The following is a 13,477-nucleotide window of genomic DNA, read 5'->3' as shown; positions in this document are numbered from 1 at the left end:
AGGGCCAAGAGAGAGGACTTTGGGAGAAGGAAGAACAGCCTCAGCTCCAGTTTGATCAGCTGTAATCTAGACAGTGTACACTTTTTAATATCTCATGCTCCCAAAGCAGATTTTAATCTCGTGTGTGGGCATGGGCATTTAAGAACTGTAAGGTTGCTTGGATATTAGAGGGAAAAACTGGTTTTATAAACATATATATGTCTATTTTGTGTTCCAATAATAATAAACCACGTCTCATGGTAAACTAGGTCTCTTTATTACTGTTAAATGAATCCCATCAAGTAAGCAAGGAGATCAGACCGTACAAAAACAAAACTTACATTTTTGGCACCCAGTGTGGGGCCTCGATTAGAAATGGTTTAACTTCTTGAGTACGAACCATAAACCTGGGGTTTCATTTGTTTCGTTCTGTTGTTTTGTGTTAGTTGATTCCTTTTGAGCCAGTTAAGAGGGCAGCTGCCCCATGCGAAAGCTAAGACCCCAAGGGAATGAATGAGAACCAATAATTAAGCCAATACTCGGAAGAGTAGAACGGATCATAGAGGTTGAAGACAAAGTGTGGGAAACTCTAGAGTTAAGCCACGAAAAATGCTTGACCTATCTCCTGTAGTATTGGAAGGATCAAATGTGCTTAGCGTGTCACATCTCAGACTTACAGGCACTAGAATGGGAAGTTAGCTAAAGCTGGACCCCAAAACATCACCCTGGTCCAGAGTACAGACTTGTATTAAAACCCACAGGCAAGATCCTGTTTGACAACATCCATTACCAGGTGATGTCTGTGACAGTGGATCTATCAGAATTTCAATTCCCAGAGTGGTGCTCTTCCCTACAAACGTTGCACCTGCCCCAGGCCTGGGCAGTCCTGGGCCTAGGAATGGGGAAGTACAAACGTAAGCCTGGATCAGCCTTGAGTATTCAAACGAAAGGAGAACTGATCCATGACCGACCTATTGCCTTCAGGGCGAGACAGGAGGGAATATGGACATTCTACAAAAAACAGACAAGGAGGAGGACATGCTAGTGGGGAACTCTTTTGAGAAACTGTGAACAAACCAATCAGACCATTGTATGTCCATGTCTGCTCTATTCAAATGAACATGCACTCCGTGGATTCACGACAAACATTAATCTAAACTGTAACCTTGAGGCTCGGAGCCTGACAACCAACATCAGTAGGTCTACCTACAGGGTGGAGGCTAAATACTAAATAAATGGTCACAACATCACTCAAGGAATACCAGTACGGGACAGTGATGTGTAACATTCCCAAAAACACCTGCATCAGTCCTCACATGCCCTGTACAAACAGGTCAACTCAAATTGACAGATATTCACAGAAAGGAAATGGCTTTTGTTGATGTGAGTGATGAGATAGGGGGTCCAAAGGGTGGTCACATTTCCTCAGTGTGAGGTGAGAAACTTGTAGTGATACTAAGGCCAATCAAACTCTATACTGATTGGCTTAACACCTTCTGGAGCAGCTGGGCTCAGACCCGGTGAAAAATGTGGAGCAACACTGGGCAGGGGAAAGGTAGAAGCTAAGCAGCAATCCACTGATGAAAATCTGTACCCATACCTGATCTGGTCAGATGCACCAAGCAATTCAAAACCAGTTGTAAATTAAGCACAATGTGGAGCTGGAGGAACACAACAGGCCAGGCAGTATCATAGGAGCAGGCAAGTTGACATTTTGGGTCAGGGCGCTTCTTCAGAAACCGACACGAAACGTCAACTTTCCTGCTCCTCTGATGCTGCCTGGCCTGCTGTGTTCCTCCAGTTCCACACTGTGTTAACTCTGACTCCAGCATCGGCAGTTCTTAATGCCTCTAAATTAAGCATTGTTGTTTTATCTTTTTATTGCTACTTGGCAGTATTTGAATATATAAATGTTTTCTACTAAAATGCGAGAATGCTTTCTACTTCATCCTGAACTGTTTGAATATAATTCAAAGTATTTTCCCTATATGCAATATTTGACATTTATCAATATGAAATTATATCTGACATTGCATTTCATCCAACACTTTAAATGTGTTCAGCATTTTGCCCAATCTGCAGATCAACCCTTAGATTACTGTACAATACCATTATGTAGCTTAGTCAAATATGACAGCCCTCAGCAAAAACATATCCAGATCACAGTCTGACAGGTCTGATGCTATAAAAGAATCCAAAATGACATATGGCTTACTACCTCTGGCCACTCACTACTGTTAGACTTCCCTCCATGTCAGGCCAATAAGTTTTGCTATTAGATTACAGATGCCAGATCTCTCCTTTTAATGTCAGTCCAAACTCTTGTTATGAAACACTCACCTGCTTTTGGACGATACTCAAGGGGGTAGAACATCCTCCTGGGTGCTATCACATCACCCGCCTTCTTTTAGCTTCTTTGTTACTCATTCTAGTAACAATATCAGGTGGGCCACATTACTGGCTTTTATTGCTATACTGCCCATTAGAAATTTCAAGCCCACAAAACTATCATAATATCAAACTCAATTTCACAGAGGTTTAATAATTTATGTAATTAACACCAAACGATTAAGTTGTTGGACAAGGAACCTAAAGGCCTGAATGAATGTTTTGGTGACAAAAATTCAAATCCCAGCATACCTGGTGGACGAATTTAATTTTAACTAATTAATAAATCTGAAATAAAATGCTAGTCCTATTAATCACAATCATGGATGTGCTGGATTGTGTTAAAACCAAACAGTGCAGTTCACTAATATCTTTCAGGGAAAGAAATCTACCATTCATACCCAGCCTATCCAAATGTGACTCCAGACCCACAGCAATGTAGCTGGCTCTTCACTACCCTATGAAATAGCCTACCAAGCCATTTAATTGTAGAAAGCTCGTCAACATCAGCTCAGGGACACTTATGGATGAGTGAAATTTGTTGGCCTTGCCAGAAACAGCCACATCGGAAGAACAAATTTTAAAGAAAGAAACATGTAAATATATTCCCAAGCATAAGAAATAAGCAGAAGCTGGTTTTGTACACTCAGACTTCAGCCCTTAATATCAGGCCATGGCTCAGTCCTCACATGGAGGCTTGTCATAATGTCCTGACATCAGCTCAAGCATCAAAACCTGTCAGTTTTTCTGGCATCAGACTGAAATGAGGCTCCAACAAGAAACTTTTCAACATTTAGAAAGCAGCAGCAGGATCGGACAGAGTCAGCATGGATTATGAAGGGGAAATCACGCTTGACAAATCAGTTGGAATTCTACAAAGATGTAACTAGTACAGTTGACAAGGGGGAGTCAGTCGATGTAATATATTTGGACTTTCAGAAAATGTTTGACAAAAGTCCCAGATTACAGATTAATGTGCAAGATTAAAATGCATGGGATTGAGGGAAGTGTATTGTCATGGATAGGAAACTGGTTGGCAGAGAGGAAAAAAACAATAGGAGTTAACAGCTCCTTTTCAAACTGGCAAACAGTAACTGGTGGGGTGTCACCGGGATCAGTGCTGAGACCGCAGATATTCACAATATGATTTGGATAAGTGAAGAAAATGTGCCATCTCCAAATTTGCAGATGATACCAAGTTGGGTGGGATGGTGAACTGTGATGAAGATGCAGGGATCATTCAGCATGATCTCAGCACGCTGGGTGAGTGGGCAAATCAATGGCAGATGCAGTATAATTTGCATAAATGTGAGGTTATTCACTTTGGAAGCAAAAACAAGAAGGCAGATTACTAACTAAATGGCTGTAAATTGGGAGACGGGGGTGTACAGCAGGACCTGGACCTCCTTTTGCACCAGTCACTGAAGGTAAGCATACAGGTGGTAAAGAAGGCAAATGGTATGTTGGCCTTCATTGCGTGAGGTTTTGAGTACAAGAACAGGGATGTGTGGTTGCAGGTATACAGGGCCTTGATGAGGTCACACCTAGAATATTGTGTGCAGTTTTGGTCTCCTTTTCTGAGGAAGGATGCTCTTGTTCTAGAGGGAGTGCAGTGAAGGTTTACCAGGCTGATTCCAGGGATGGTGGGTCTGATGAAGAAGGAGAGGTGGACTAGATTAGGATTTTTTTCACTCAAGTTCAGACGACTGACAGGGGATCTCATGGAGACTGACAAAATTCTAACACGTCTGGACAGGGTAGAAGCAGGGAGGATGTTCTCGATGGTAGGTGTGTCCAGAACCAGGGATCACAGTATGAGGATTTGGGGTAGGCGATTTAGGATGGAGATCAGGAGATAGTTCTTCACCCAAAGAGTGGTGAGCCTGTGGAATTCACAACACAGGGAGTAGTTGATGCCAAAACATTGTATTCAACAGGTGACAAGATACAGCACTTTGGGGTTATGGGGAGAAAACAGGATTAGTTAGTACAGTTGGATGATCAGACATGATCATGAAGAATGGCAGAGCAGGCTTTAAGGGCCAAATGGCCTCCTCATTCTCTTATTTTCTATGTTTCTATGAGATTAGGACAAACAGTTGTGAAACCAGGATCCAATATATCAGGGCTCTGAAATAGAGCTCTGACGTCACAGAGCTCTGACGTCACAGGCTGTGACACAACAAGCTCTAACACTGTTTAATATTGACAGCTTTATGGAGGACTCTTAGACTTGGCCAGCTGTGTCAGAGTAATAGTAGAATTGTGGCTTCTGGAGGTAATATGACAAAAACCCAAACAAACAGACAAAATGGGCCCAGAAACCATAACCACTCTCCCCTACATCAAAGACATTTCGGAAACGACTGCCAGACTACTCGGACCTCTTGGCATCATGGTAGCCCACAAAACAACGCACTAAAACAGCAGCTAATGAACTTAAAAGACCCTATACAGACAACGAGCAAAACAAATGTCTTCTACAAAATACCTTGCAAGAACTGTTGCAAACACTACATTGGACAAACAGGCAGAAAGCTAGCCACCAGGACACATGAACATCAGCTAGCCACAAAACGACATGACCCACTATCACTCGTATCCTTACATACAGATGAGGAAGGACACCACTTTGATTGGGACAACTCATCCATCCTGGGACAAACCAAACAGAGACATGCACGAGAATTCCAAGAACCATGGCATTCCAACTGGAACTCCATCAACAAACACATTGATTTGGAGCCAATCTACCATCCTCTGAGAAAAAGAACAAGAAATGACATCACCAATGCAGGAAATGACATCATCAACCCAAGGAAACCTAAACAGATAAATAGAAAGTGGGACATAACACCAGCACTTGACCGGAGGCTCACTAATGATGTTACCTAGAATGGTGACAAAACGTCTGAAAACTAACCTTCCAGCTCAGCGAGCAAACTCACATCCAGTAATATGACAGCTCAGAAGCCATCTGACAAATCAGAGATTTACCGAAACTGGCAAAGTCTCAGAAACTGACAGCATATTCAGATCACAAACTTACAGTAGATGTGAATAGATACGAGTGAACTTCAAATTATTTCTGCACTGAGAAAATCACAAATTTCAACCAACTTATTGAGGACTTTTCTAAATAAGAAACTGACAACCCGCTTAACAAGTGCTCTAATTTCCTCTGGCTGTTTTTGTTATTTATATCTCAACATTTTACACACAGGAAGAAATTAAATTTAGACAATAAAAATGCAACTTCCTTTCCTTTTAAGAAATCTGACAGATTCTGCACCAGTTAATACCCTCCTAACATTCCCCTATGAGATGATGACAGCTCTGCCTTCAGGCTGGGAAATGACAAATGACTTTGAGGAGTAGAAAACCAGAAAGGAGTTGTGCAAATGCCTTAAAAATGATGGATATCAAAGAACTTTCAAAATCTGTTCAGCCTATTCCACCAACAGGAACACTAAATAAAGAACTAATCTTGCTTTGGGGTTGTCACAATGTGCAGTGTAACATGGTCTCAGTATGTTACTACACCACAACTATTTTCTAGGTATTTAACTTGACTATTTGAAACTTTACAGTTATTTTAAATAATAAAATCCTCTATTTAATTTACAGTTAGGGAACAATGGCCACAAACCCTTATAGTAATCATTAGATTATGTAGGTGGGGCAAGATTTCCAAGGGAAGGTTTCTCATGCATATTTTTCATCCTTCTATCAGGAAGTCAGCCTGACTGATGGGCCTGTCATCCAGGCAATCGAGAAGGACTCCAGAGTAAACTAAAGGACAAGGCCGGTCCAAATCCTAAATCTGCAAATTCGTGCGTGATCCTGGGATACTTGATGCATTCAATCATTGATCTTGGAAATGGAGAAGGTTTAATTCCCATGCCAGGAGGTGGATATCTAATCATGGGGTGGGAGGAGGATCAGGGGCAGGAGGCCCAATTCAACCAAGATGTCTTTATAAGGAGAAAGGCCATATATTGGGAGTTTGGATCTAAGGGAAGCAACACAATCCTTCTGGCTCTCAACAGTACCATCCTCTGCAAGATTGCCTCTTGTCCCACCTCTATTAATAATGGAAATGGAACAAGTGGAGTGGGTTGAGGTCATTTGCAAAATGTTTAAAATTTTAGTCTTAACAGTCATTTGACGTGCCAATGTTCTACTCAGGAAATTATGATGCTTCAAAAGAATGTCTCAAGATAACTTCAAAGAAGTCAAAGTTTTACTTACGTAAACCAGTGACACTTAGATTGCTAAATCCCAGACTTAACACTGTTTGGAGGAATCGATTGGTGAAATAATGTGGACCTTGGCTATTTATCAATCCCAATCCAGTATGAAGTAGGATTATTCTCTTTTTAACAAATATGAATGGAATTTGAGGCCAGCTCAATCTAGTTCTTACTGAAAAGGAGCAGTGGACAATTCACAATGCTAGTAACAACATGCACCTAATCTGAGCAAACCGAATAAAGATATTGGCTTTTAAAATGGATTATCATCCTTCACTTCCATGAGAACAAAACTCATAAAGAATAGTAAACATTACATTCTTCATTCCTGAATATTATTAGTTAAGTTGCATGCTAAATTAAATTAGCATTACCAAACAGGTTGAAATTATAAGTTTAAACAAATTTTTTTCACATGTCTTACCTTTACAGAAAACCATATACTGTTCTTTTACATGGTGTGGAGAAGAGACAAACTTGTTTTTGTTCAACATATCAAGACACTTTTCTATAAATTTTTGTTTTGCTCGCAAATCTTCAGGGTCTTCACAGCATTCAAATTCTTCTTTCATTTCTAAGAACATCAATAGTTACTTTAAAAATAAGTATTTAAAATGCTTGCAATCTTTTAAAAATAATATCACTTTTCGAAAATACGCAGCTGAGGCTTTATTATTCTGCTGGTGTTTCCAAAGGACTATTCTTGTAGCAATAATTTCCATACATGAGGCAACTTTAACAAGGAAAAATAAGTCTTTTTCTTTTGAAATGCCTTGACAAGCGTTGACCCTTTGTAGGGAGTTAGACTAAATAACCAAAAATATGGATAAAGATGAGCTGATCTTGAACTATCAGGAAACAGGTTGCGAAACAGCAGGGTTTAGGGAGGGAGTTTTGAAAGTGTAAGATTGAAATGGCTGAATATTCTGTTGCGAAGCAAGATACGGAGGGTTAGTGTCAGAGGAATTGAAGGCATGGAATGGGATACACCAATGATGAATGTTACAGAAGCTGACTGTAGCAAGGCCTAGAGAGGTAAATGTTGAATAAGATGAAGGATTTCATTCTTGATACATCACGGAACAGAGCAATACTGTGAATTAGTGAAAAAGGGGGTGTTAAGTGTATGAGTCTCCATGCAGAGTAGTCGAGTTTTAGATGGTTGGAATCAAGAAGCAAAGAAAAAAAGGAGAAATGGAGACTGGAAATGACAAAATGTGTTGACGTTTTCAGTATTAGTAGCTGCAGAGGTGGAAAATTCGTGAAAGCAAGAGTACATGAGTTGCAGTTCTAATAATGAAATATAAAGTATTACCCAACCAAAAGCTAATATTGATCTTGGAGCTCTACCAATAGCTGAATGGATAAAAACATTACTCTGTAGGCCAGAGGCAGAAATAACAGGATGCTGCCATATTCAGTTCCTGTTCCCTAGTGAATTAACTGTTCTGAGTTAATGTTGCTAATGTCTGTCAAGACTAACAATGTTTAAGAACAAATTCAAATTTCCAGTTAATAGCTGAAAAGTTGATGCAAGAAGGTTCCACATTTCACAATCTTTATTGTAAAAAATTTCTAATACCAGAATTTACTAAACCTTATTTCTTTCTGTCGTCAACTTATACTTGAAGCTACTGAAAGGAACATTCTGCATTTTCTGTACTGATCACACATCGCACTCTTCATAGAATCACAGTCCTTATCGCAAAGAGATAACAATTGCTCCCAGTACTGAATAGATTTGCATTTTTCCACCTAGTTGAAGAGTATTTTTGAATGACTGCCTCCAGGTACTTCCCTTAGTTTGGTTTTCATGGAATCTCCTAAATTGATTGCCAGCACTGAAACCCATCCCAATGATTCTTCCCTCTATTCAGAGATAATGGGAACTGCAGATGCTGGAGGATCCAAGATAACAAAGTATATAGCTGGATGAACACAGCAGGCCAAGCAGCATCTCAGGACCACAAAAGCTGACGTTTTGGGCCTAGACCCTTCATCAGAGAGGGGGCTGGGGAGAGGGTTCTGAAATAAATAGGGAGAGAGGGGGAGGCGGATCGAAGATGGATAGAGGAGAAGATAGGTGGAGAGGAAAGTATAGGTGGGGAGGGGATAGGTCAGTCCAGGGTGGATGGACAGGTCAAGGAGGCAGGATAAGGTTGGCAGGTGGGAAATGGAGGTGCGGCTTGAGGTGGGAGGAGGGGATAGGTGAGAGGAAGAACAGGTTAGGGAGGTGGGACGAGCTGGGCTGGTTTTGTGATGCAGTGGGGGGAGGGGACAAGCTATTTCCCACATACCAACCTCATCCTGCCTCCTTGACCTGTCCGTCCTCCCCGGACTGATCTATCCCCTCCCCACCTATACTGTCCTCTCCACCTATCTTCTCCTCTATCCATCTTCAGTCCGCCTCCCCGTCTCTCCCTATTTATTTCAGAACCCTCTCCCCATCCCCCTCTCTGATGAAGGGTCTTGGCCCGAAACGTCAGCTTTTGTGCTCCTGAGATGCTGCTTGGCCTGCTGTGTTCATCCAGCTACACACTTTGTTATCTTCCCTCTATTCATTCCAGTTTGAATCTCCTTGAATTCTTTGATGGTTACATGATGTGTCCTTGACTACAGACAGGCTCTCCCATGTCTGCAGTGATAATTTACAAAGCCCAGGAATCTCTTTGCTCCGTTGCTCACATAAAGCTAATGTCTGTCTGTGATATCCTCTGTGTTCCCAAAAAACCTGTAATCTGATCTCTTTCCCATAGCAACATGAAACAGAATAAATCTGCATCCGGGTTGAAATGCTGATTAGCTATTTTGGCTCTGAATGCCTTTCATTTTGGAAGTAACTGTACAGTTTGTAGCGCAACTGTTTATAAATCAATATTTCCTATATCTTTCTAGGAATTGTGGAGACTCAGACTCTCGCACTGTTAATACACAAGTTGCTGCCATTGCCTCCAAGCATAAATAAGTTGTATCTTCTTCCCAGTGAAACAATATAACCCTTTTGTTGATCTGTATTAATCGAACCATTGAGATTTACTAGTAGGTAAATTTTGAATCAGGTCACGAGCCTCATTATTTTCAAATTTCGGATGAATGAAATTCCAAAACACAATGAATTCACAAACCTCATAACTGTAGTAATTTGAAGACATTTATTTGGAAGTTGGGATAGAAGGGGGAAAATAAATAATTATGTCAGGATTACAGAAACAGGATGCTGCCTTATTCAGTTCCTGTTCCCTGGTGAATTAACTGTTCTGAGTTAATGTTGCTAACGTCTGTCAAGACTAGCAATGTTTAAGAACAAATTCAAATTTCCAGTTAATAGATGAAAAGTTGATGCAAGAAAGTTCCACATTTCACAATCTTTATTGTAAAAAATTTCTAATAACAGAATTGACTAAATCTTATTTCTTTCTGTAGGCAACTTGAAGCTACTGAAAGGAACATTCTGCATTTTTTGTACTGATCACACATCGCACTCTCCACAGAATCACAGTCCTTACTGTGAAGATTCTTTGATTTGGATCCTCTGGAAGGGTCCAGCAAATTCAAACATACTGAAAACCCAATAATATTAGATGACAGCAAATTCTGTGCTCATGTTTCTCAGGATATAGAACACAGAACATAGAACAGCATAACACAGTACCGGCCCTTCGGCCCACGATGTTGTGACGACCTATTATTCTACTAAGATCAAACTACCCCGCATTCCCTACATTTTACTATCCTTCACGTGCTTATCCAAGAGTTGCTTAAAAGTCTCTAAACTATCTGACTCCACTACCACTGCCGGCAGCGCATTCCACACACCCACCACTCTGTGTGTGTGAGGAACCTACCTCTGACATCTCCCCTATACCTTCCTCCAATCACCTTAACATTATGCCTCCTCTCATCCATCTTCATTCCAATGAGAAAAGCCTCAGCTTAATCAACCCTTCCTCATATGACCTGCCCTCCAGTCCAGGCAATATCCTGGTAAATCTCTGCCCCCTCTCTAAAGGTTCCATATCCTTCCTATAATGAGGTGACCAGAACTGAACACAACATTCCAAGTGTGGTTTAACCAAGGTTTTGTAAAGCTTAAGCATACAGTTCAACATTTTGTCGTTTCATGAGATGAAAAAAAAATCAGGAAAAGGTGGATCAGTCCCATTTTTTACTCTCAGCACTTTAAAATAATTATTTTCTTTTTAATTCTTTGCCACTATAAATTGTTTCCATATTAACTTATTGCATTGTGCTTTTATCAGCAAGAACAGAAAATTGACAGTGTAGTGGTAATGTCGGTGGACCAGTAATCCAGAAACTGTGGGAACCAAGCTGAGATCCCACTTAAGCAGCAGGTAGAATTTACAATAAATTTTGTGACTAATAAAAAGCAAATTAGAACTGAAAGTTTGACCCAGTTAGACTAAACTGTTAGCTGATACGAAAGTTAGGCATTGTGTGCACTGCAGAAACTCACTAAGGTTTCCTCAGCACAACCTTCCAAACGCATGATCATCCATCATCTTGAAGAAAGATGGCAGCAAATGAAACCATCTACAAGTTTCCCTGTTGACATGGATCTCTGTCATCATTTCTTCAATCTCACTCAGTCAAAATCCTGGCACTCCTTTCCAAACAGCTCTGTGAGTGTAAATTCACCACACAGACGGCAGAGGTGCAAGAAGGCATCTCACTACCACCTTCTCAAGGGAATTGGGGATGGGAAATACATACTACCACACGCATTCCGAGAAAGAATTTTAAGAAGTCCAACTTTATTATGTTAATCTCTTCATTTCTGAAAATTTCCAGAGCACTGAGTGTGTCTGCTTTAGGAAGAAAAATGTCACTTGCTGTGATAGTCATTGATGCAAAGATGTGGATGTTAATTCAACATTCTCATTCCCTCAGGCTCGGTATATATTACAAATTTGATTCTTATGTATCAGCACTTGAGAAGTATCAATTAAGAATAGAAAGCAAAATCACTGCATTTACTTTGTCCCCATTTCCTTCCCTCTTCATCTGAAGGACTAAACTTCTTACGGGGTGCAAATATGTGCATCAATCAAATACCTTGCTTGAGTGTCTAGCTCAGCGTGGGAGCGCAAGATCAAAGACAGCAAAAATGCAACTTGCAAACCTGAAAGCATTATTACTCTTTGAATGTCCATGCTCATACTATAAAACAACTGTCCTAGGGTTAACAGCATCAGCTGTAGTTAACACTGGGCCAGCATGGCATTAGAACCACTTAAAATTAACCAAAATCTTACAAAGCCTTATTTTAAATGGATGATGCCCCAAAAGTATATCAGTCACTCAGTGACTGTTGCAAAAAAGCTGATGCATGGGATGTTGATGGGAATATCCTTATCAATGTCTAAAGCCTGGTATAGTTGCAGCTAGACTGTTAAAGTGGAGAAATGATTTCACTACTTAACATCAATACTGTTGCAAAAACATCCATTCTGAGAACTTGGGAAGAGCATACCATGAGTGTATCATAAGTACTGAACACAGCCTTCTTAGTTACATGCAGTGCTTAGAACATCCAAAAAGCAGTGGTTCAGGCAGCAATCAGCAGAACTGTACCTTCGATCCTAAAGCTTCTGATGTTTGGCACACTAGTAGTCCCGTGTTGTAGCTTCACCAGGTTGATAATTCAACTTTTCAGTATACCTGATGCTGCCCAACATGCCTTCCTGCAGTTAAGCCAGAGCTGGTCCACAGCTTGGAGAAAATGATAAGGGTAGTATGCTGGGCCATGAGGTTACAGGTGGAGATTAAATGTAATTGTACTGCTGACCCATGCTGTCTCTATGATGGCCTCTCCGAGTTGCTAGATTTGACGAAAATCTATCCCATTTAGCACTACAGTGGTGCCACACAACATGTGGGAGAGTTTCCCCTATGTAAAGCCCAGACTTTACTCCACAAGAACTGTGAGGTGGTCACGCTTACAGACATGATTAAGTTGTGTGTAAATTTTACACTTCTTACAAAGGTATTGAATAACATTTTATAATAAAAGCTCAATATCAACTTTATTATTTGAGATACGAGCTCCTTACCAGTACTTCACAGACAAAAAGAACAGTGACAGTCAGATTGATAGGGATGAGGTTAATTAGACTTTTCCCCTTGTCAATTTTTTTCCCCACATGCCACAGAACCATTCCAGCAACTTTGACCTCGAGGACATGATGAGTTTTGTTACTAAAGGTGCTATTGAGCCACTCCTGGTGGATGCTCATTGAAATCACCCACTCAAGAGTACATTTCTCCCACTAAATGGTGATAAGAAGAACATTTCCTTTCTCATGTTTGACCTGAAATGAGATTTCATGGGGTCTAGAATCAATTTTGATGACTCCTAGGATAACGGTATTCCTGACTGTATACCACTGTGCAAGTGCATCTGCTAGGTCTGTCTTACCGGTAAGGCAAAAATGGTGAATGATATTGTCTGAAATGAATGATTCATGACAATGACTATGTTAGGCTATTGCTTATCTAGTCTGTGAGATAGTTCTCCCAATTTTGACACTCGCCCCTTGATGATAGCAAGGAGGATTTAGCTGTGTCATTTCTGGAGCTTTAGCTGTTGCCTTGTAATCATTTGGTTTAATTCCTTTTTTGAGGCCATTTCTACTGGATATAACTGAGAGGCCATTTCAGAAGGCAGTTAAAAATCTGTTTGGTCTGGAGTCACCCAACTGTCTCGCAATCTCACTGGGCAGCTGTGGGTAAAACAGCGCTCTTATATGTAAAACATTTTTGACAGACATGATTAAGTTGTGTGTAAATTTTACACTTCTTACAAAGGTATTAAATAACATTTTATAATAAAAGCTCAA

General features: G+C 40.5%; 1 protein-coding gene across 2 annotated transcripts in view; it reads right to left on the bottom strand.

The window, feature by feature from the left end:
• Nucleotides 1–13,477, bottom strand: part of LOC125458656 (uncharacterized protein C8orf48-like) — an 84,320-nt gene that overhangs the window by 47,896 nt on the left and 22,947 nt on the right. For both annotated transcript variants that reach the window (XM_059651278.1, XM_048544082.2), the window contains exon 3: nucleotides 7,045–7,194. In XM_059651278.1, coding sequence (XP_059507261.1) covers nucleotides 7,045–7,194 — 150 coding nt within the window. The remainder of the gene's footprint in view (nucleotides 1–7,044; nucleotides 7,195–13,477) is intronic.

Source organism: Stegostoma tigrinum, chromosome 15 (genome assembly GCF_030684315.1).
Source record: "Stegostoma tigrinum isolate sSteTig4 chromosome 15, sSteTig4.hap1, whole genome shotgun sequence".
Taxonomy (NCBI): domain Eukaryota; kingdom Metazoa; phylum Chordata; class Chondrichthyes; order Orectolobiformes; family Stegostomatidae; genus Stegostoma; species Stegostoma tigrinum.
This window is presented reverse-complemented; position numbering and strand designations above follow the sequence as displayed.